Source organism: Pieris brassicae, chromosome 3 (genome assembly GCF_905147105.1).
Source record: "Pieris brassicae chromosome 3, ilPieBrab1.1, whole genome shotgun sequence".
In the NCBI taxonomy this organism is placed as follows: Eukaryota; Metazoa; Arthropoda; class Insecta; order Lepidoptera; family Pieridae; genus Pieris; species Pieris brassicae.
Window position 1 is genome coordinate 22,008,290 of NC_059667.1, and position 21,313 is coordinate 22,029,602.

General features: G+C 33.3%; 1 protein-coding gene across 6 annotated transcripts in view; it reads right to left on the reverse strand.

Annotated features, from left to right (window-relative positions):
- The window catches only part of LOC123706762 (eyes absent homolog 2), a 44,517-nt gene that overhangs the window by 9,073 nt on the left and 14,131 nt on the right, over positions 1 to 21,313 (reverse strand). For 3 of the 6 annotated variants that reach the window (XM_045656172.1, XM_045656171.1, XM_045656169.1), the window contains 3 exons: positions 13,654 to 13,933; positions 10,003 to 10,040; positions 224 to 486 (listed from right to left, as the gene is read on the reverse strand). In XM_045656172.1, coding sequence (XP_045512128.1) covers positions 224 to 486; positions 10,003 to 10,040; positions 13,654 to 13,725 — 373 coding nt within the window. In that variant the 5' untranslated portion in view covers positions 13,726 to 13,933. The remainder of the gene's footprint in view (positions 1 to 223; positions 487 to 10,002; positions 10,041 to 13,653; positions 13,934 to 21,313) is intronic. The other 3 variants (XM_045656173.1, XM_045656170.1, XM_045656174.1) reach the window with 2 other exon arrangements.

Consider the following 21,313-nt stretch of genomic DNA (forward strand, 5'->3'; position numbering starts at 1 on the left):
TTGGTTAGGAAATAAAAATTGTAGTAATTAATATACATGGACATAGACAAAACATTTATTACTAACAAAACACACACACAGAAACACAAAAAATAATAATAAGCATACTCTTCGCTATACGATTCCGGTAAATAATTAATAACTTTAAAAATGGATCAGAGATGGCGCTACTAAATGTACTAAACGATTTTTACTTTAATTTTACAAGTGAATTGGAACATACCCGTGCTATCTTCATTCATCAACCAAGCGACAGCAGACGTGGAGGTGGAAAGGCCAGTTGAGGTCAATGGGAGTGGCAATGTGCTCGGGCATCCGTTGAGATTCTCCACGTCAGACAAGCCTAGGACGTCACCGGTTAGCGAGCTGGTGGATGTGTTGGGGTAGGTGGTGGCTAGCAGTGCGGGAAGGTTTGCATCCTGGAGCAAGGATGGTGGTGAGTCTGATGTGGATTCTGATCCAGGACTAGCCGCTTCGCTTTGTAATCTGTAAGAGATATAGTTGTTTTAATATGTTTTTCCTTGAGACCATTTGATCTGATTTTACGGAGCCTGTAAAAATCTCCTCCTCTTCATCAGTCTCGCATTACTAACTTGATAAACCTCTTTCAGTACAGTAGTTTAGTTTTAACTAATTTTAATTATATAATTTAACTAAAATTTAATTTAGTTTTAACGATAGCTCAAATCAGCCTGTCAGTTGTATGATTAAATACGTGACTTTGTTTTTAAATAACATACATTAATGATGATGAGCAGTGTTGGCCTAGTCAGCATGCGACTCTCATCCCTGAAGTCGTAGGTTCGAGCCCCGGCTGTCTATTAATGGACTTTCTATATGCGCATTACATACGCTCGAACGGTATAAACATCGTGAGTATATGTCCTCAGACCCAAAATGGCGTGAGAAACTTTTGATTACTTTTAAAATTATTGATTAAAGACATAATGACGGAGGTAACTGTTTATTTGTTGAATACAATTGCGGGAACGATAAACATAGAATTTGATCCCTTCTAGCAAAAGCTTTACAATCAATTGCCTAGCACAACAAACAAAGTATCAAAGGGAAATAAAAAACCAATAAAAACGCCGAATGTTAATGGCGCTCTTAAAATAATCGAATGTCTTAATTCCTTGTAATTGGATTAATTACCGTAATTAAAATCATTTTAACTTTGATTTAACACAATTAACTATTACCAGCATTAATTACATTGTTGATATGCAATAATAATTATTATAGATATCTATAATATAGTTTTATTACATAATAATTTAGTTATCTGCATCGTTTAATATAAGACATATATGTTTTGTTTTATTATAGATATTAACGTTTATTAGTAATCAAATACACAATAAATAAAAGGAAAATTAAAACGAATTTAAAAAGTTTGGTCCCTGTGCCAGTATACCTTAAACGCTTGCAGATTTTTCTCGCTGTATTGCGATATTTATTCGTTGAGCGAACAAAGCACCAGCTCTGTGGTCACCGGTACCAACCAGGCGCCAACTATAAGCTTTAATTAGCGCTATACACTTGTGCGCAAGTCTCTATACTATAGGAAACAAATTTATTATTATATAATAATAAACTGTGTTCACTTGACTTAGGCCGTGACGACGAGGTGATTCGACACTTAATTTTCCTAAGTTTTCTTTCAATCTGTCAATGACCATAAGGTAATTATTTCTATTTCGTCTAAGGTTGGTATTCATTCTTTCTATTCTGGATGTCTTCCTTATTAGAAGTACTCCTGTCTTAGTCAAACATGTTTCTCCTACTCAAATAAACAAAAACGCTTAAAAAAAACAGCTACTACTCCACGCCAAAAAACTGTCGTCAAAAGAAGATAAAAACGATAAATATTAATCACCAAAAATAGCAGATGCCCCACAGACATGCAATAGATTTATCTAATTTACACATGTTACGATTAATTTAGCTTTATCTGTGGCCAGCTTTCGCGCCGACACAGATGATATGCCGGGAATTCGATATGATATAATTGTTTCTGGTATGTATATGTCCTTACCGCAATTATAAGTATACATGATATTAAGACTAATATTATATTAGTCTAGAAATTTTAGTACATAGTATAAGATTCAATAAATAAATGCCAAGAAAGGTTTGGTCTTTGAAAGAACTGTTTTAAGCTAATTGTGTGTTAAGGGAACGTATAATTAAATCGTGTATTTTAATTAATTAATTAATTATTATTAATTAACGATTAAAAAGAGTGGCGGAAAGTTTATTGCCAGTTCGTCTCTTCCGTTCTACGCCATTGATTTGAGAACTGGCAGTAAATGTAATATTATAAGCCTTTAATGTATACTCCTTTGTTTGACGTTCTTAAGTGTACATTGTGTTACCTATATGAATAAATTATTTTTGACTTAATATTAATCTTCATAATATAATATGTTTACGTTCTTTATAATTGTTGTCAAACTTATGGTCTAAATACTCTTCCTAAAGGCGTCTTGCCATTAAAAATGTAATCATCTTCCACTTGAAAACCTTAAACGGCAGTGATCAGTAACTTCTAGGAAGGTGATTAAATAGTTTGTAAGCCATGGTTAACAATTTTTTGAAGACATCGAGGGGCAGCATGCAGCCAACCACAGCCGTGTTGGATCCCTCGGTATATAAAGGCAAATTTCTGTAAATGTTTTCAATGTTTTTGATGATTTTTTACAGTCATAACTCCTTCAAGTATATATAAACTTGGTACTAACAAAATACCGAGATCGTATATAAGAATTAAAACGGTTCCGGAAAGCTTCTTATAAGGTTGAATCATATAACTTATGATGTAATAATAATAACAAAGTATAAAAAAACAAAAAAGTCTCGCTATGAATCTCGTAATGCACAGACTAATTTCGTCCAACAATTGTTTATTATCATATTGTAACGATCCGAAAAATATCGTCACATTAATTTTAATTAATTCGGATGTTGTACTCAGACCATTAAATTGTAGACTGCGGTGCCGCACCTCAACATTTTTATGATATTTTACATAATTAAATCAATATAATTTATGCAAATAATATGAAAATATCCAGTTATGACAACTTTTCTATAAAGATTTAAATTGTCCATTTATATTTCCAGTTCTCTATTAATTTTAAACAATATGGCAACGCTCTTTATGACTTCTTGATTTAAAAATAGTTTTATATTTCCGGGTTAAGTTACACATTTATTAAAATAAAAAAAAAGTTTCGTAGGATGGACCAATTAATTGCTTATATATATATATATATATATATATATATATATATATATATATATATATCACGTTACGTTTGCCAGGTCGGAGCCCTTGTATATAAATGTATATCTAAAGAAAACGAAAGTTACCTAGTTCTTAGGCATTATTTTTATTATTGAACGTACATAATTTTCAATATAAAAAAGTGTTCAGTTAAGTTATTTAAAACATATGTTTTAGGACGAAATCACTAGGAAATTGTCAACGAAACCCTATTAAAAGGAAACTCTATTAAAAGTTTACCATAGATCTACGTCCTTTACCGTTCTCTACTTCCAACCGAAGCAATTAACTTGCCATTAAATTACAGATTATAACAACAATTAAATGGATTAAATGACCGACTTAGCACAGCTGTTGATAAAAACTAATATTACTTCCTAATATCATTCATTCATCTACCAGATAAGTTACTAAACATTGTATGCAATTTTATTAATTATCTACATTAGTCTTACGTATAAATGCGCCCTCTATAAAAAAAACTCTTGTTTATGTTGTGTTCGCGCCATTTTCAAGTGTCATTTTGCTTTTTGCCGCCACTTCGAGCACACAACACTATCGTATATCAAAAGAACGTTTCAGAATCGTTTTAATGCTGGCATTGTCACTTTTAATTGAATTCTTTAATGTTTTTTACATTCAGTAGTCATCGTAAAGCCAACAAAACTTCAAACAGGCCGTCTGAACAATAGAGATCCATATGGTGTTATAATTTATTTGTCATTTCAAGACTTTCACTTGCCCCGGGGAACAAAGTCGTTAAAGCCAAATCTATTTAGGAAAAATAAAAGGTACCCAATGTTATTATCACTAGGATAGTAAGTACATAACAATATATAAAACAAATGAAACCTATTCGACGATTAAAACAATTTTGTTATGTATTTAGTGTAAATAGTTAATAAATAACTAAATGTCATTACAGTTGATCTAGTTAGACTGAAGAGAAAATTCGTTTTAAGATTGTTTCACAGTTTAAACATGTCCGTTGACACAGTAACCACACATTACGACGGTAATTTTTAATGTCTAGTTCGTAATAATCTATTACCAATCTAAAATCTATTACCAATCTTGCAAATTAAAATTAGTTTAACGTGTATTACCAACATTGTGCAATGTATACATACTTTAAAAGTGTTTTTATGTAATAAAATGATTTGCAAAAATTCAGAAAAAAATTACAGTTATATCTATGTCACACAAGGAAGTCCAAAAATGACAAAACATTAAAACAGTCGTAATAGTGCTTTATGACTTTGCTCCTCGAACATATCGAAGTTGTATATATATATATTTTGACAACTTGGATATGTTCGAGGTTATTATCTATTGGTTATGTTAGATGGATACACAGTTGTATGACTGTGTGTTTTATAACGAAGACACCTAACAAATTTAAGTATTAACAGTGTTTTAAATGCCTCAAATCTTCGTATTAATCTGTTTTATGGAAAGCATAAAGTCTTTGATGAATCACACGAAGAAATTCTCTCTATGACGGACCGCAGTGTTAGCCTAGTATCATCAGCCTGTGACTCTCATTACTGTTCGTAAGTTGCTTCTGCATTGCAACACATCGTCAGGAAATATTGCCTTAGGGAGCGCTCAAGTTACGTAACGAATTGGGGGGGGGGGGGGTTACTCTTGTTAAACGTTACGATGCGGGGATTGAATTACGCGTTATTTTCGAATTTCCAGTACTATACGATATATTGAGTTTTAGGTATAAAGAGGCACTGGGGGTGGTCACGAAACGTTTTACTATTGGATACAGAAAACGTTACGGTGCGTTTCATGGGGGGGGGGGGGGGTTCGAGAATCTCGAAGAATTGCGTGACGTAATACTGGAACGCTCCCAGACCTAAAAAGCAGACAGCGTGTGACACATGAGGCTGATCACCTTGCTTATTAGATTGACATTCTTAAAACAGATACAATCTGAGGCCCAGACCCAAAAAGGTTGTAGCACCAATGATTTATTTACAATCCCGATGTAATTAAAATCAATCTTATTAAAAGTTAACTTAATTTCTTCTAATCCGTTGCCATGTTAAACAATAAACCTCTTTGCCCTTTGACAAGGGCACAATGGCCGGCACACGTCAAAGAACAAGGGCCGTTGTTAATAAACAAGGGTTCCGTAGTTGATAGGTCTTAAGTGGACACGTGCTTAAAGCTCCGATATACATAATAATCATGTTGATTGCTACATTTAATACATTTGGCTCGCTAACGACATAATTAAATTCGAAGAATAAAATGCGAAAAGAGTAGCAGCCTAGTGGCTCCAGCGACTTTCATCTCTGATCGTAGGTTCGAACCCTGGCTGTGCAATGGATTTTCTATGTGCTCGTACGACGAAGGAACCTAGAGCTTTAATCAAAAAGTCGACCGTGTGCCATTCAACAGAAGTCTGATCACCTAAAGAGATCACAAAATAGATAACCGTGAGCAGTGATGAAGAGTGAGGGAGAGCACTGTTAGTATAGTGACATTAACGTCTCTCCTTCAGGTCGTAGGTTTGATTTCCGGCTGTGCACCAATGGACTTTTGATATTCACTCGAACGGTGACGGGAAACATCACGAGGAGCGTGCATTAGACCCTCGTACGTGTGTGTCACCGAAGCCTGATGACCTACTTGCCGATTCGACAACGATACACGAATCTCTTTTTTTTAATACCTATCGAATATTTCTAGCTAATGAACCCTAAAGTTAGAGAAAAACCATTTGGCCTCCACGTGTCAAGCGGGTGTGAGTGTGTTTTTGTAGACACATAAAATGACGAACTGTTCGAAAACAAATTAGTGTTATTGACTTTAAAATATTGATATAGATTTCATTACCTATAAACTGCAGTAACTACTACACATATATGCAGACTAGTATATGTATATATATACTAGTCTTAAAGTATATATGTATAATTATACTCTATGTGACTGAACTCCTCTAACACGGCTGGACCGATTTGAATGTATTTTTGAAGTGAAAGTTCTGTTTCACGGGTTTTACTGTTTTGTTTTCACGGGATATGATTGATTCGAAGAGATTTGAAGCCAATAATAATAAAAATATATAATAACGATTACAATGATACTAGTTATTCTATTACAATTAATGATTTTCTGTAATAATCTTGGTAGTAATAAGGTAAAATGAAATAATTGTATTATTTGTACGTGTCTATGATAATAAAAGCCTTTTGTTAAACTATATCTAATTTAACTTTATTTAACCAATTTCTGTAAAGTTGCATATAGTAGATCATTTTTCAAAAAATAAGGTCATAAAGAAGTTTCACTTCTCACGTGTGTCTCACACTAGTACACACACACATTTTTTGTACGCGTTTGGGCGCCCTGCAAGGTTTAGATTCACCGATCAGCTCGGCAAATGGCGGTGCAATCGGTACTTTCCTACTTTGAGCCAATCATCCATTCTCAACCAACTAAAGATCACAAGTCTGTCAACAATAATTTTCAATTTATGATATGATGACAGTCGTTAAAGCCACTAGGCTAACACTGCTCTATATCTCAGTACTTAATAATTAATTAATTTACTTCCTTATGATGTAATGGGCAATGCTCATAAATCTTACATATATACAAAATTCGTGTTGATAACTTTAAGTAGAGACTTTTAAAAATATATTTTATATATACTATTGATATAAGGTGGTCAAAAGAGCCCAAGAGACGCTGATAAAGGGCAGTTATCGCCGCCTATGTACACCCATTTTTAGAGAGGACGTTGCCGGCCTTTGGGGGTAAGTATTCTAACTATGAAAAGTTGGAGGTCTGTCAAAGACCCCCACGGGGAGTCGATTCCACAGTCCGCTAGTTCGCAAAAGAAAGTTCTTCGTGAACCGGGCTGTGGAAGACTTCCAACCATCAAAGTGATGTACATAAATTTTTGCATTGATACGGCTCGTACGATGTTGAAACGAGGCAGGAGGGATCAACCCAAACAATTGTTCAGAGTTCATAGTACACTTTGTAGAAAACGCAAAGAGACGCAATGTCTCTGTGTAGAGAGAGAATCAAGCTAGCAAATGTTACATACAATTGATATAGTTGTTTATGAAAAGACATATAATTCATACAACTATGTTACTCGGATATAATGTAGCTTTCCGCATCAGTATCTCTTATTACACCTTGCACATAAATATATATAGTATATCTTTATAGTAGAATCTCAAAACGACTTCTGCGATGGCCAACTAATCTGCTAAACAGTGCTTATTCATAAAAATAAGTCCTGTTCCGCCGTTTTGATTAAGCACTCATCTGTCTCTTTTCATCATAGCATAAACACAATTTGACAGAAAGAGATAGACTGATTAATATTCGAAAAAATGTAGTTACTACTTTTATGATAAATGTCCAAAACCCAAAACTTCTTTGTACACATAACTAACACAAAAACATATATTTGCCACTATTAACACAAGAGGAAACATAAAAACTTTCTAAAAACGTAACATCGCAATACGATACGTTAAATCCGCTTGTCAAAACTGAAAACGTTAAAGTAACGGAACGATATTCAAAATATGATTTATTATAACTATTTTAGTAAGCTTTGCATTCCTAAAAAGCTTGTGTTAACCACTAATTAAAGAAACATACGTCGCCCTAATTAGAATGTCACTTGTTAAATACCACAGACAATAATTCATCTTTTTTTACATTCCGCGCCTCTGTTTAAGATAAAAGCTGTTCGTGTGTTATGACATTTGACATATGATAATTGTCAATTCTTAGCAGTTGTTAAAAAAATTTTTTCATCAAATCAGTGATGCCAACCTGGCCAAATCCTTCCAAATTTAGGGCAAATCAAGATGTCTTTAGGGGTTTTTAAGAGGTACGTTTATTTAAGCGGTGTTTTATTCAATTGCTTTACAGCTAAAAATCCGCTAAATCTAAAAAAAAACGCACAATTGTTGAACGACGTGGTCGTAGGGTAGAATTTCGTTGTCCGATCAAACTCAGCTGAAGGTATTAGACCGAAAAAAGATGGGTTGTATCTAACTATGAGAATATTGATATTTTCCACCTCACCATAGAATATGTGATAAAGTTTTTGGAGACGCGGGATTAATTATTATTTTCTGTTTTAAATGTAAAATTTTAGTTTTCTTTAGTTTATTTTTTTTTGTCTATAAATGTACTTACTTTTTTCTGTTACAATTATATATTGTTAATATATGTAATCTGTTTTGGCTTTCTGTATTGACTAAGTGTTTTGTTTTAAAATGTGTATTCACAAGCGCGATGCCAACCTTTTAAGAATTGGTACAGTCTTTTCTGGAAATGCTTCAATGGGCAGCTAGAAGCAACTCCTCTGAACACTCCACGGTAAATATGATAGAAGATGCAAAGTGACCCGACTAAATAAATAAACAGAATATAAATTCCAAGCGTGGCTGTAACTCAAATAACAAAAGTTCCAACATCGGAACATGTATACTACTTGAATGTATTTTTGAAAGACCACAAAAACTGTTTGTATGTTGGTTTTAGGAGGAACATTCTGTAGGAATGTGCATCACTATTTCAAATGCTAGTTAAATATTTATTGTCTGTGCAAGATAGCCCGAAGACATAATTATTGATTTGACAGTACTCGGAGGAATTTATTTAGATAATGATTCGCGACAAAACCTGTATGTACGCTTGCTCGCATACAAATCTATCATCGCCATCTAAAAGGACAATTGCGCGCAAAAAAATTGTGAAATCTTCATTGATCGACACGTAACACAAAGCCTTTTGTTGTTAAAAGGTCCCAATGCAGTAAGTAGCTCTTCACGGCAATTGTGTGCCTACAATGTGAGGATTATGAAGGATTAAAGGCCCTAGTGTAAACTTTAATTCAAACTCGAGTTGGTGGAATGACGTTAAGTCAAGTAGGTAATATTTTTACGCGGGTGTAAAAGTTACGACGCATGATATATTTTTCAAATGATTTTTCAATTCGTATCTGTGCTAGTTGAGATATTTTAGGTTAGAGATCTGTGGTGCTAATTAGTTTATTAAAACATAATGAATATTTAATACGTCAGAAAGAAATTTTTGTGTTTTAAATAAAAAGTAACGTAATTTTTCTAAAAGATTATTATTATCTATGACAATTCTCTAAGTATATATATAATCTATATAATAACTTTTAATTGTCTAACTAAAAGTACATTTTTGTTGATACAATTTAATATACCAGAGATACCAAACTACGACATACAAAATTTCACACATAACAACAGACTATAAATAAGCTTTTATTCAACCAATATCACGTAAAATGGAATTGCTTATTGATTTAAAAAAAATCCTTTTTCGAATTATGGAAATATATGGCAATGTTGAAGTGCATATTTGGCGCGATATTATATTGACTCTCACTGTCAAAGTGAATTACGCGCGAAACGGAAAATCTTTAAACCGCGAAGTGATAATTGTCACGAAATCATAAAGTTTATCTTTGTATAGAGTTACTTCTTTTATTTAAGTATACTCAACGAATGTAAACAAAATAAAGGTAACGCAGCAATTATATAGTGGAATGTGATACCCAGAGATGGTGGGTTCAAACCTGGATGTTTGTTTCCAAGAGGTTGATGAATAAGCTATTTTCTAATATATAAATTTATTAAATTAACAACTTGGAAGATTATAATATATAATAGGTACTCACTACTCACCTAACATCTGTGCCTGTATCCGATCTTGGTCGTTTCGTCTGAAACCAAAAGAAAAAAACGGTTAGCTTATTTGTTTCAGTGGTTCAATTTTTTTGTCAACCACATACATGCAGTTACATAATCTGTGGGAGCTTCTAATTAAAAACAACAGCACCTACAAACATGCATTTTATGACGCAACCATTAAAATAATATGAATACAGCTTCCCAAATTTCCCAAAGCTAACAAACCCAAGATTTTAGATACACTACATGTTATAAATAATAAAACTCTTAAATGTCGCCTGGCTCCGATCAAGATTAAGGTAACAACATTAATAAAATCAAGCCGAATTTATTTTACAGCCCTCGGAGGGCGCCACTGCGTCTCATTTGATATACAGGCTTATAAAAATACTAAAGTATTGAAATGTCAACATTACATCTCCACAGATAAGGTTAGGTTTTGATTGTGTTTAGAATCGATAACGTTTTAGGTGGTAATTTGAAATGTTTTCACGTCCTCTGGCTTCATGTGTGCCTGATACTTTTTTTACATTGTTGACATATTTTTTATTTTTTATTCACTTCTGTTGCTTAACAATTTTTAATCTTAGTTAACGTGTGTGTGTGTCACTTGTGAGTATTGTCTATTTTTTTTTTTATTGTTGCATTCATTACAAATCTAACAACACGAGATAAACTTAAATAAATATGCCCTATATACCACGGGCAACCATATCTATGCGAATCTAAACTGAACTTTTCTCATAGTTTATATATAACGACTACAAGAGAAATAAGTATTTTAAATTATTAGTATTCTAACTAAGCAGCCTGTCTGTGTAAATATTAATTTATGGTTTCCTTAGATTCTTTCTATATTAGCAAGTTCTCTAGAGAGAAGATAGAAGACATCTTCTATAAATTAATCCATCCTACAAGGCTTGCATAATCGCATCAACACGATCCTAGTACACATTCATCTACCAGGATCGCATAACTCATTGCGTTTGATACGCGTGTGAGAAAGCGTAAATCACCGCACAAGGTGTGAGGCCGCGATCTTGAGATAGTGGCGGCTAATTTATATGTTTTACGCGGGAACAACGCATTCGAAATTTAAACTATAGGAATTTATGTTTAAGAATTATCTTGAAAATATTATTGATTGTTATTTGGGATCACAGAACATAAAGCATTAAATAAAACTCTCTATGGGCCAACAGAGCCTTCTTTAAAGTTACGGAAGATTACGATGTTTGTGGTTTCATTTTATTAGATTTTTTTAAATCATAATTTTATTAGTAACAAATAAATAGACACAGATTATTAAACATTTTCTAGACAGACTATACTAAATTGTTTCTACAGTACGTATTTGCGACAAGCAATATAAACGCGACATAGGTTGTGTGGGACAAGGTTTTTTTTGTTACCCTTATTTGTTTTATCTTACTCTTTATTTATGACCGGGACTCATCCCGTCTTATTCCCGCGCCCAAGAAATAAATATTCTAATTTATTGAAATCCTTAGTGTTTGTTTATCGATAACTCGATGTATTGATATTAAAACTAGCTTAGGGCTATCAAAATATACGTGTTACGATTTTAAGAATTACTTAGATATTGTCAATGTGACTTGTAAATAATATATTTTACTAGATGAAATTTCATTAAATACTTTTGACTAACTAACCACTGGGAATTTAACTATTCCTGGTGAGTTAATACCGTAAAGTAACGATCTTATGTGCAAAAATCCAATACGCAGTTAATATTTTTTTTGGATTAGGCATCTGTCATTAAGTAATAAGACGTCATTAACTTAGTTTCTCTAAATGCTTCTTATTACGTTAACAGTGAACATGTTAATGAAACAGCTGTTTATACTAAGGTTAATTCCGCATTATATTTGAGATTTTAGAAATTGTTATTTAATAAATATGCAAAAAAAAAGGTGTCAGCCCTAATGTCATTTTAGGTATTTGGTGTGAAATGTCAATTAATATTAGTGATTTATGCAATTTGCTCTTTTTATTGTTTGTGACTGGTGTTATTTGTACTGGGGCTCTTTGTTTTTGAGTTTAAATGCTGATAATAAAATCATCATTCCAAAGAGTTTAAAAATTTTGTTAAGTTATTTTCAAAGGGACAATGTTTTAAATACTTGCCGGTAAAACTTTGAAAACTTAGTCGACTTCTTACTTAATTACTCTGACTGCGCGTCTTCAAAACGTGAAAGTGAGAAAATTAAAAAAAATAAACCAAAAAACAAGGTTGGTGGTTATGCAAATGTGACGTTTATATAACACACGACTAGGACAGCAGACGTCACGAGAAGGTTCAATATAACCTTATCATAGAATATTGAGCTCTAACGCATTGATATTAAGATCAATATAGCATTTGTCTTTTACACCATTTCGATACTGTAAGTGAACAATTTAGGATTACTATCGAGACATCGGGTTCGATAAATCGCATCGCGCCTGTACAAATTTGTTTTTATTGGTGTTATCTTTGGGTGGCTTTGTCGTTTTATTTTTAAAGCGACATTGTTTCATTGGTCATTGGGAACGCTTTGTCAGTTAATTTCTCGGAACGCAGAGGAAAGTTTATTCGTGATTATAGAGCCACGCTAAGTACGCCATTTTGTTTACGATGTTAATGTTGGCACTATTATATGTTCTATTTTTAAAAATGGTCTTTTTTAGAAACAGTCTTTTTAATTGATTATGATTTGGACTGAACAATAAAATTAAAAACCAATAATAATAACAATTCTATGCCACACTAAATATAGCAAAAAAAAAACATTTTAAATTTAAGTCTATGGATAATACAAAAATATTTTATGGTTATTTATCAAATGGGCCTTGTCACTGTGGTTGTAGTATTTTAAATGCTCATTGGTTATTGGAACTTTTGTTTGTATTAAGCCCAATTGCCAATGACCTCCGGTATCACAGAATGGCTTTTCTCGTCTGCGTGTTTCTTGTCTATGTAGACATCGATAAAGTGTATATGAAAAGAGGATAATTAAGTACATACGACCCTTACATAGCCTATCATGCACGCGATCAGGCAGATCAAGAGAAACTGCAGCAGGGTAGAATCAAATCTGTCCTTTCCTAAAAACGGACTTTATATGCTTCAAGGTCTGGTGGCGTATGTGTCTCCCACCGGCACATAGGAAGAATAATGAGATTGCGCGTCTACCTGTTAAACTATCAACATTCCAAAATTTATCATTCATATGATAAGGTGATAAGCGTCATATACCACAGCAGTTATGACAGCCTGGTATCATGTGGCTAACGACTCTCTGTTCCGTAGGTCCGTAACTCGACCACGATTACTTTTTAATGGGCCCTAAAGATACGTATGAATGGGTAACATGACCCCGAGCCTCGGAATACATAAACATTATGTCCGTTTTGTTTGTTTGTCTTTAATTCCGTCTTGGTACAGGCCATTATTATACTACGTACATACATCCCTGAATTTTCAATCAAAAATACAAGGCAGAGATTTTTCTATCTGTATAAATCATAAAAAATAAATCATGCATCGTGCTTGTGCAATATAAAATTAAAAAAAAAATTGAAATTCAAATGTGCGTTGTCTATGCTACGACTGTGATAAAGTGCTAGTTATCTTTTTCTGACCTTGGGCTCTGTTTCCAAACTGCATCGCGGGGACCCGCCGCTGAGGTAGCTACACGGCATCAATGTCACCATGCTGATTACATTCCGATCACACAAACGTCAATGTCACTTTGACAGTCTTTTGCGCGGGGCACAGTTCGCGGCATATTGGTTTGGCACAATTTTTCTACGTCCACTCACTGATTGCACACATTACTTTTTTGTCGCTGTTAAATATTAAGATTTTTTTTTATTCTTTACACAGTCAAAAGCTTTTAATCTCAAAGGAAATGCTAAAAAACTGTAAATGTGATGTTTTAAAAGTTGTTGGGAAACGTAAATTGGCTGTAAAATGCCTAAACTAAGTAAGATAAGCAGGAACCAGATAGCTAATTAATAGTTTATACCTTTTATCAAGAAATCTGCATAATTTAAACCACAATAGATATTAAGAAGTGTCAAAACTAATTATTACGGTACACTGCTACCTAGTTATTGAAAGGCTGTTAGTCATCGCCCTACCTCAAACATTAAAAAAAAAGAAGAAAAAAAAAACACGTACAGACCACCCACACGGTTTCCAAATTCGAACATCGAAGGCGTGTTCATCAAGTTGTCAAATTGACTTTGACGTAATCGAGATTGTATTTTTTTTTATTTTTTGTCTATAGCAGCTTCTGTTGCTACATGAACTAATTTCAAAAGAGCAGTAACCGCAAGAAAACCGGTGTGAATTATGACTTGTTTTAAAATTATAAAATTTGTGCATCCATAATTAAGCGTAGGCTGTGGATTCGTCATTAATTAATATTTATGGTATTTGTCATAAATTGTGATTCGAATTTTAAATTTCTTTCTGAGATCTTGGTTGTACTAAATATAGATAATTCATTGTTGGAAAAGCAGTATGTTACAGATTATAAATCGTAAATTAAAACTCTAGATTTTAGAGAGTATTTTGGAGGTATGTTCTATAAGGATAAAAAATCGTATTATACCCTTAGAAAGGTCGCGACTTGGTCTATGTAGGGTTCCATAATGTTATTTACGAAACAAACGGAACATAGAAATGAGAAAGTATACTTAGGTCAAACAAATAAATGCAGGGGAATACTGTCACAGATTTGACAATACAACTTGATGGGCGACGCTGTCCATCTAATAGGCAAGTGTGTGATTAGCTTCCTGTTTCCTGACACATGCCCTCGATTTTTTGGTTCTAAGACACCAATCATCGCTTACGAAGTTTTCCTTCACTGTTCGAGCGAATGTTAAATGCGCACAGGGAAAGTCTATTGGTGCAAAGACTACGTCCTCAGGTTTGAGAGTCCCATGCCGAAGCCACTAGGCCAACAACCACTAATATATAAATATCATTTAGAGTGGTTTAAAGGTCTCGTTACCAAGCCATAAAATCATGAAAATAATCATAAATATTTTGTCATCATGAGAATTGCATGCATTACATCGTTGAATATAAGTGTCCATGTGAAGCCGGGACAGGCTGCAAGTTTAATAAATCCCAAAGTCACGTTTGATATAATAATGACAGAAGCAGTTAAACGCTAAGTCAAAGTTAAAAAAAACAATTGATTATTAACGTTCCGTTGCACGCTACGGATTATTATGAAATGTTACTTTGGTCTTCTATTATATACGGGATGTTGCGATTGTTTATTAATTATTGGTTTATTAAGGGAAATTTAATTGATTATTTTGTTTTTTAACACCATATCAAGTCATCTGTGATCAGTGGAGTTTTCTGTCTACGTAAGTCACTCCCGTGTATTATTTGAGGTTATTTTAAACAAAATCGAATGGAATGTTTGAACATATATTTATTTATAGTTCTTTACATTAAAAGAAAAATAACTAACATAAACATTATAAGGAATCTATCGCTAAACTAACAAAAATATAAATATTAAGGGCTACGTAAGAAGTGCATAGCGAAAATTAACGAAAACAAAATTACACGTGAACAATTATTGAATTACTAAACTTAATCTATAATAATACAAAAAATATTTATGTATTACCTATATTTATTTATGTATTAAAACTTCCTTGCAAGTATATATAATACACAGTACAATATAGAACGTCTACTCCACATAATGCTGAGCCAGGGCTAGTTACTGCCACAATACACACTTAAAAAGTACCTATAATGTTTCATTTTCTTTCCATTTTTTTTATTATTATTTAGTGCGCGTGTGTGTGTCGTTAGTAATAAATTTTCTGTCTGTCTGACCAGATTAATTAAAACGTAGGGCAACTGGCGACCTTATCGCTTTCGAGCGCTTTCCAGGCAACCTCTTCTTAGTTGACTCACTTGTCTCACCACTTTTTTAGATATGATTATATTATTATTTAGATACTAATGTCTAGATGCAGCTAAATGCATCCGCGAATATCGTTTCGCCTTTATATGATTTATACTTAACCAACATTTTTAGTACATTCTATGCTACCCCTAAGACTACGCATTTCCGGAATAAAACCTAAGTATGAAAAATAAATACATTTTCCAAAATCTTCCTCACAGTTCACTGTCTTTGACTTTTGAGCTTAGCAACATATTTTATTTATATATAGTCAGAATACATTATTTATTGATTATTTCTTACATTATTAAGTTTAATCAATATATCAAGGTATGAACAGTGTATAAAGGTATACCGGGATGGGCTTTCTCATTGTTGCTTGAGCACAGATCACAATTAAAAAAATTGAATTGTAAAATATGTCAGTCACTCGTCCATAAATATCTCTACTAGCGTGCCTGATATTCTATGGGGGAGGTGTATATATAAATACATACAAAGAGCCAATATATGTATCTATAATAAATCAGTCTATTTGCACAATTTTAACTATGTCATTCTGTCAGAATAACGCTTTAATTTCCTAGTAATTAAAAAAATAACTCAAACATCAAGGGCATAACATCGTAAGGAAATGTTGCCTTAGACCCAAAAAGTCGACGGCGTGTGTCAGGCACAGGAGGCTGATCACGAACTTGCCTATCAGTATGTCTGTATCTATTTCATGATTGTCATTATCATGTAACATATACAGAAATCTGAGGCACAGACTGAAAAAACCTTTCGAACAAAACAAACAACGTAAATTGAACATGTGCATTGATCTTGTATATTAATCTGTATGTAATCTGTAAAATAAATACATTTTCATTGCCTACAGATATATACTTATATATTTTCTTATCCTCTGTGTCGGAGACGAAAATTTATAGTAAATAATTTATTGAAACATTTTTCTCCAATTTTCCGTTTTCGTTTTTGATTTACATTGTAACACCCTGTATAAGCCTTCTCCAACACCAGGGGGTTACGGTAGCTACCTTCACAGCATGGTTCATATATACATTTTCGGCTACTGAGAAGTGAAATTTATTCACCTATAAAAATAATTTAATTGGTATTTTTGTAAAATAGACAATATAGCGTATGAATAATGTTAAAATATTTTTAGAAATGTTAAAAATAGCTGTTTAAAAAATGTTTATTTAACCTTATCTTAAAATTATCGTCATTTTAATTTCTATTTTTAATGTATCATCTTTTTAGTTTAGTTTGCTTTTTTTGTTATTCCTGTTTAGTTTTTGTTTTAATAACTGTGTATAACATGTATTTTTGCACTACTTGCCTATCTTATGTAATTTAATACATTTTTATTTTTTCTTAACTCACAGTGCTTGCCTGGAAGTAAGTAATTGCATCGCTCGTAAGCGATAAGGCCGCCAGTTGCCCTCCTTTTGATTTTATTATGTTAATTTTTTTTTGTATATTGTATTGTAACGAAGTGTAAATAAATAAAAGTGCCTGTCAACTGAATTTACAATATTTAGGTATCTATAGGAAATTTTAATATTAGAGTAATAGAGAATATAATTGCTTATACCCAAAAGCTTGCAAAGCTTTAAAAGCTCGCTCTACGAATAAATACAGCGAGTAAATGCTGCCAGCCAGCCTGCCAAACTCCAAAAAAGTACATTGTTTTTTTTTTCATTTCTTGTCATCGTTTCTGAAGTAGGGCAAACGTAAAAAAAATATGGTAGAGTTGAGTAGTGTATGTATCTATTTTGTAAGATCGATGCACAATTTAAATAACTTCGCTCTATAGAAAAGAAATCTGAACATAACCAATGTTTGATACTTTTAATTCATTTTATGACGAAAATGTATATAGAACATGATTTTGCAATTTACACGATATATTTTATCACAAGCCAAATATCCATTTCAGAAAAAAAATTGATAAAATTACTATAATTAAATTTGTTACATAGCTAATTGTTATTACTATGTAGGTGAATAATATTGTAAATTCAAAATCATTTATTGATATATGTAACACAATGTACATTTATATGGTCAATTTCAACATATATATGGTGAATTTCAACATATATATGGTCAACGGCGTCGCCGTGGAGGCGTGGGTAGTTGAACGAAAACCGAAAAAATTACTTTAAATAATTAGTGAACTTGATTTTATTGTTGGGTTTATGTTTTATACGTAGCAAGAGTTTTAATTAATTACGTAGAAATATTTTTTTGTCATATTTAAATAGGCTTATCTAGATAATACGTTATAGTGAAACGTTCAATAAATACATTTTTTCTATTGTTAGTGTCGTTTTTTCTACAAACGTAGAAAGATAAAAAATAATTTGTTACGCCAAAAAAGCACAACTTTTAACGTGTGTACATACACGTTTTTACTCATCCTCTGTACCTACTTATGCTGGCCACCTGACCCCTAAAAAATCAATGCATACAGCTGATTGAGAATGATTTAACACCGTTCCACTTCAAAGCTATTAATTTTCCCTTTAGTTCTAAATCTTTGGTTTCTATAACGTTTTGGAAATAATACGTTGCGTAGAGATGTGGGGTTCACTCTGCATCTTCTCCCGCATTTACCATGGAGAGTGTTCAGAGGAGTTGTTCGGATTAATACCTGCAGCTGTGTTTCAGCATCGGACGTCGAGGCAAAACACAAAATTCCACCCGTATCACCTCGACGTCCGACGTTCCACGACTGAGCGTTTCTCAAGGCAATTTTTGCCGCGCACCACCGCTATGTGGAACCAGCTGCCCACTGAAGTATTTCCGAACCAATTCGACTTAGGGTCCTTCAAGAAAAGGCCGGCAAAGCACTCGTGAGCACTCTGGCATTGAGTGTGTCCATGGGCGGCGGTATCACTTAACATCAGGTGAGCCTCCTGCCCGTTTGCCCCCTATTTAATAAAAAAAAAAAAAATACAATCTTTATAGTTTGTTCTCATTAGATCCCATTTCTCTGTGAAAATACCACACATTCCTGAGCCGTGTAATTTGTTTAATAAAACTGTGATACAGGTTTTAACGCGGGCTGGTAATCGATAAGGTGTCGAGGTGATTTTATCGATTGAAACTCGAGTGGATGGAAGTGGAAACACTTTTAGGGCATTCGTAAGTTGTGTTCGTTGGTGAAGTTTTTTTTTAATTGCGGCTAAACAACAATGGATCTTTGTAATTAATAATTTAACATAGGCATTTGGCGTTGACATATAGTACACAATTAACGAGTGTAAATGGTGAAGGAAAACATTGTGTGGAAAATTTAAGTCGGTGTTTTTTGTTTTATGTACAAAGCTTCCAAGACTTTTTTACTTTTGCTGTTAATTTTTACTAGTACATAATTTTTCTTGTTATTTAGTAATTTTAGTTTTTTTTATTATAATTATAATAACATTAATATATAAACGACTCTATTGTTGACTTTCCCCCCACATTGGGAAACACACCTTTAGTGGAAAACATTTTTTTTTTATATACATGTGTCTTTACTACGACATCCTGCAACATTACGATCTAGCCTAACTTAAGACTAATAAGTAATTTAAGTCTAACCTACTTTACTAAAAAGGATTGGTATCATAAGTATGTGTCCAATAACACTACTTACAGTCTCTATTAAATGGAAGACACTCTGTTCTTGTGTTCAATATATTTTTGTTTTCATTCACTGATTAGCACTTAATAATAAAGTTCACTAACACTAGTTCACTAGTTCAAATGGTTTTATCCTTTTCAATCTTCTCACTAGGTCAGTGGTGTCAAGGAGTTGAATAGCCTCGACATTCACGTGATGGTGGAGCCTATGTTCGTGTGCTCCAGCAGTATTTTTTATTAATGTGTTGACGTTCTCTACATTAAGGTCCCGATGGAGGTCGTAATTTCGAATGTACCAGGGAGCATTGACTATTCCCCTGAGCATTTTGTTTTGGAATCGTTGGATTACTTACTATTACTGGTACAGCCCCACAGCTGGCAACCATAAGTCCATACAGGTGTCAGGACTTGTTTGTAGATCAATAATTTATTTTGTACTGATAACGTGGAATGCCTTCCGAGCAACCAGTACAATTTAGAGTAACGGAGATCCAACTCTTCACGTTTCTTTTTAACATGGACCTAAAAACACTGGAAAACATGATCCAACAGGTGTTCTGGGTGTTGGGACGACTCCTTACTTACTTGCCTATTAGAAAAAACAAATGAACGAACACACAAATCTCAGGTCGAACCTGACCGTAGATTTCTTTTTAATTTAAGACTGCTTGAATGTTTAGTCTTGGGAACAATTTTTTTCGGCGCATATTTCTTATCAGCCCTAAGGCTATGAGCGATTATGATCTGTGGTGCTGTCATGTGGAGTGGAAGCATCTACTCATCTTCTGCCTAGAGCTACTACTAGTCTTCTAGCTCTAGAATATGGTGAAGTTTTAATCGGCACACATACTGTGTAATGAAACTAGGTAACTTTGTTTTAGATAGACAATTTGAGCGATACAAGCTAAATAAAGTGGTGAAACGGCGTGACATGGTCATAAAAAATTGTATTTTTAAAATATCTATGATATACAGGTGCGCCGGCTTCTTAATTATCGCGACCGCCCACTGTTTGATAGTCATTAACAAATTAACATTAAAAAATTTGATGTTTTTGGCGACTACGTAACGATCTGGAAACGTTATATTTGTTTCATTCGCTAGATACAACTTTAAACTGAATATGAGACAGGTGTGCTGTCTCTTTTCATCATAGACAAAACACAATTCGACGGATAGAGACAAAACCACGCTACAATGTGCACTGGATGTAATGATGGCAAGCCCAAGAAAGTGAACTTTGCTTGTTGGACGAGGCTGTTCAAGTTTTTCGTAAGATGTACTGCAAATCTCCCCCCACTATTTTCAGTAAATACAAGTACATAAACTGAATTATTTATTTTTTTCCTTACTCCGCCAGTTGCCCTCATTTTGATTTAATTATGTACAATTTTTTATTTTATATTGTAGTGTAACGAAGTGTTAATAAATAACAAAAAAACGTTTTTTTTTTTGCAGGAATACTCGAAAATGTATTTCGTTTTCAAGCATTGACAATGTGTGTTAAAAAGTAAATAATTACTGTTGACATAATCACCAAATAAGAATCAAAGATCTCCCCTCACCCCCCCCCCCCCCCCCATCATGCTTACGTAATAATTTTAAAAGTTTGGTAGCTGTGGCAGCATTATGAGCTTGTGGTGTACCTGATCGAGCTGCATTTCGTCAGCTTGGGAAATTGTTTTTTACTTTTTAAATTATTATTTTTAATATGT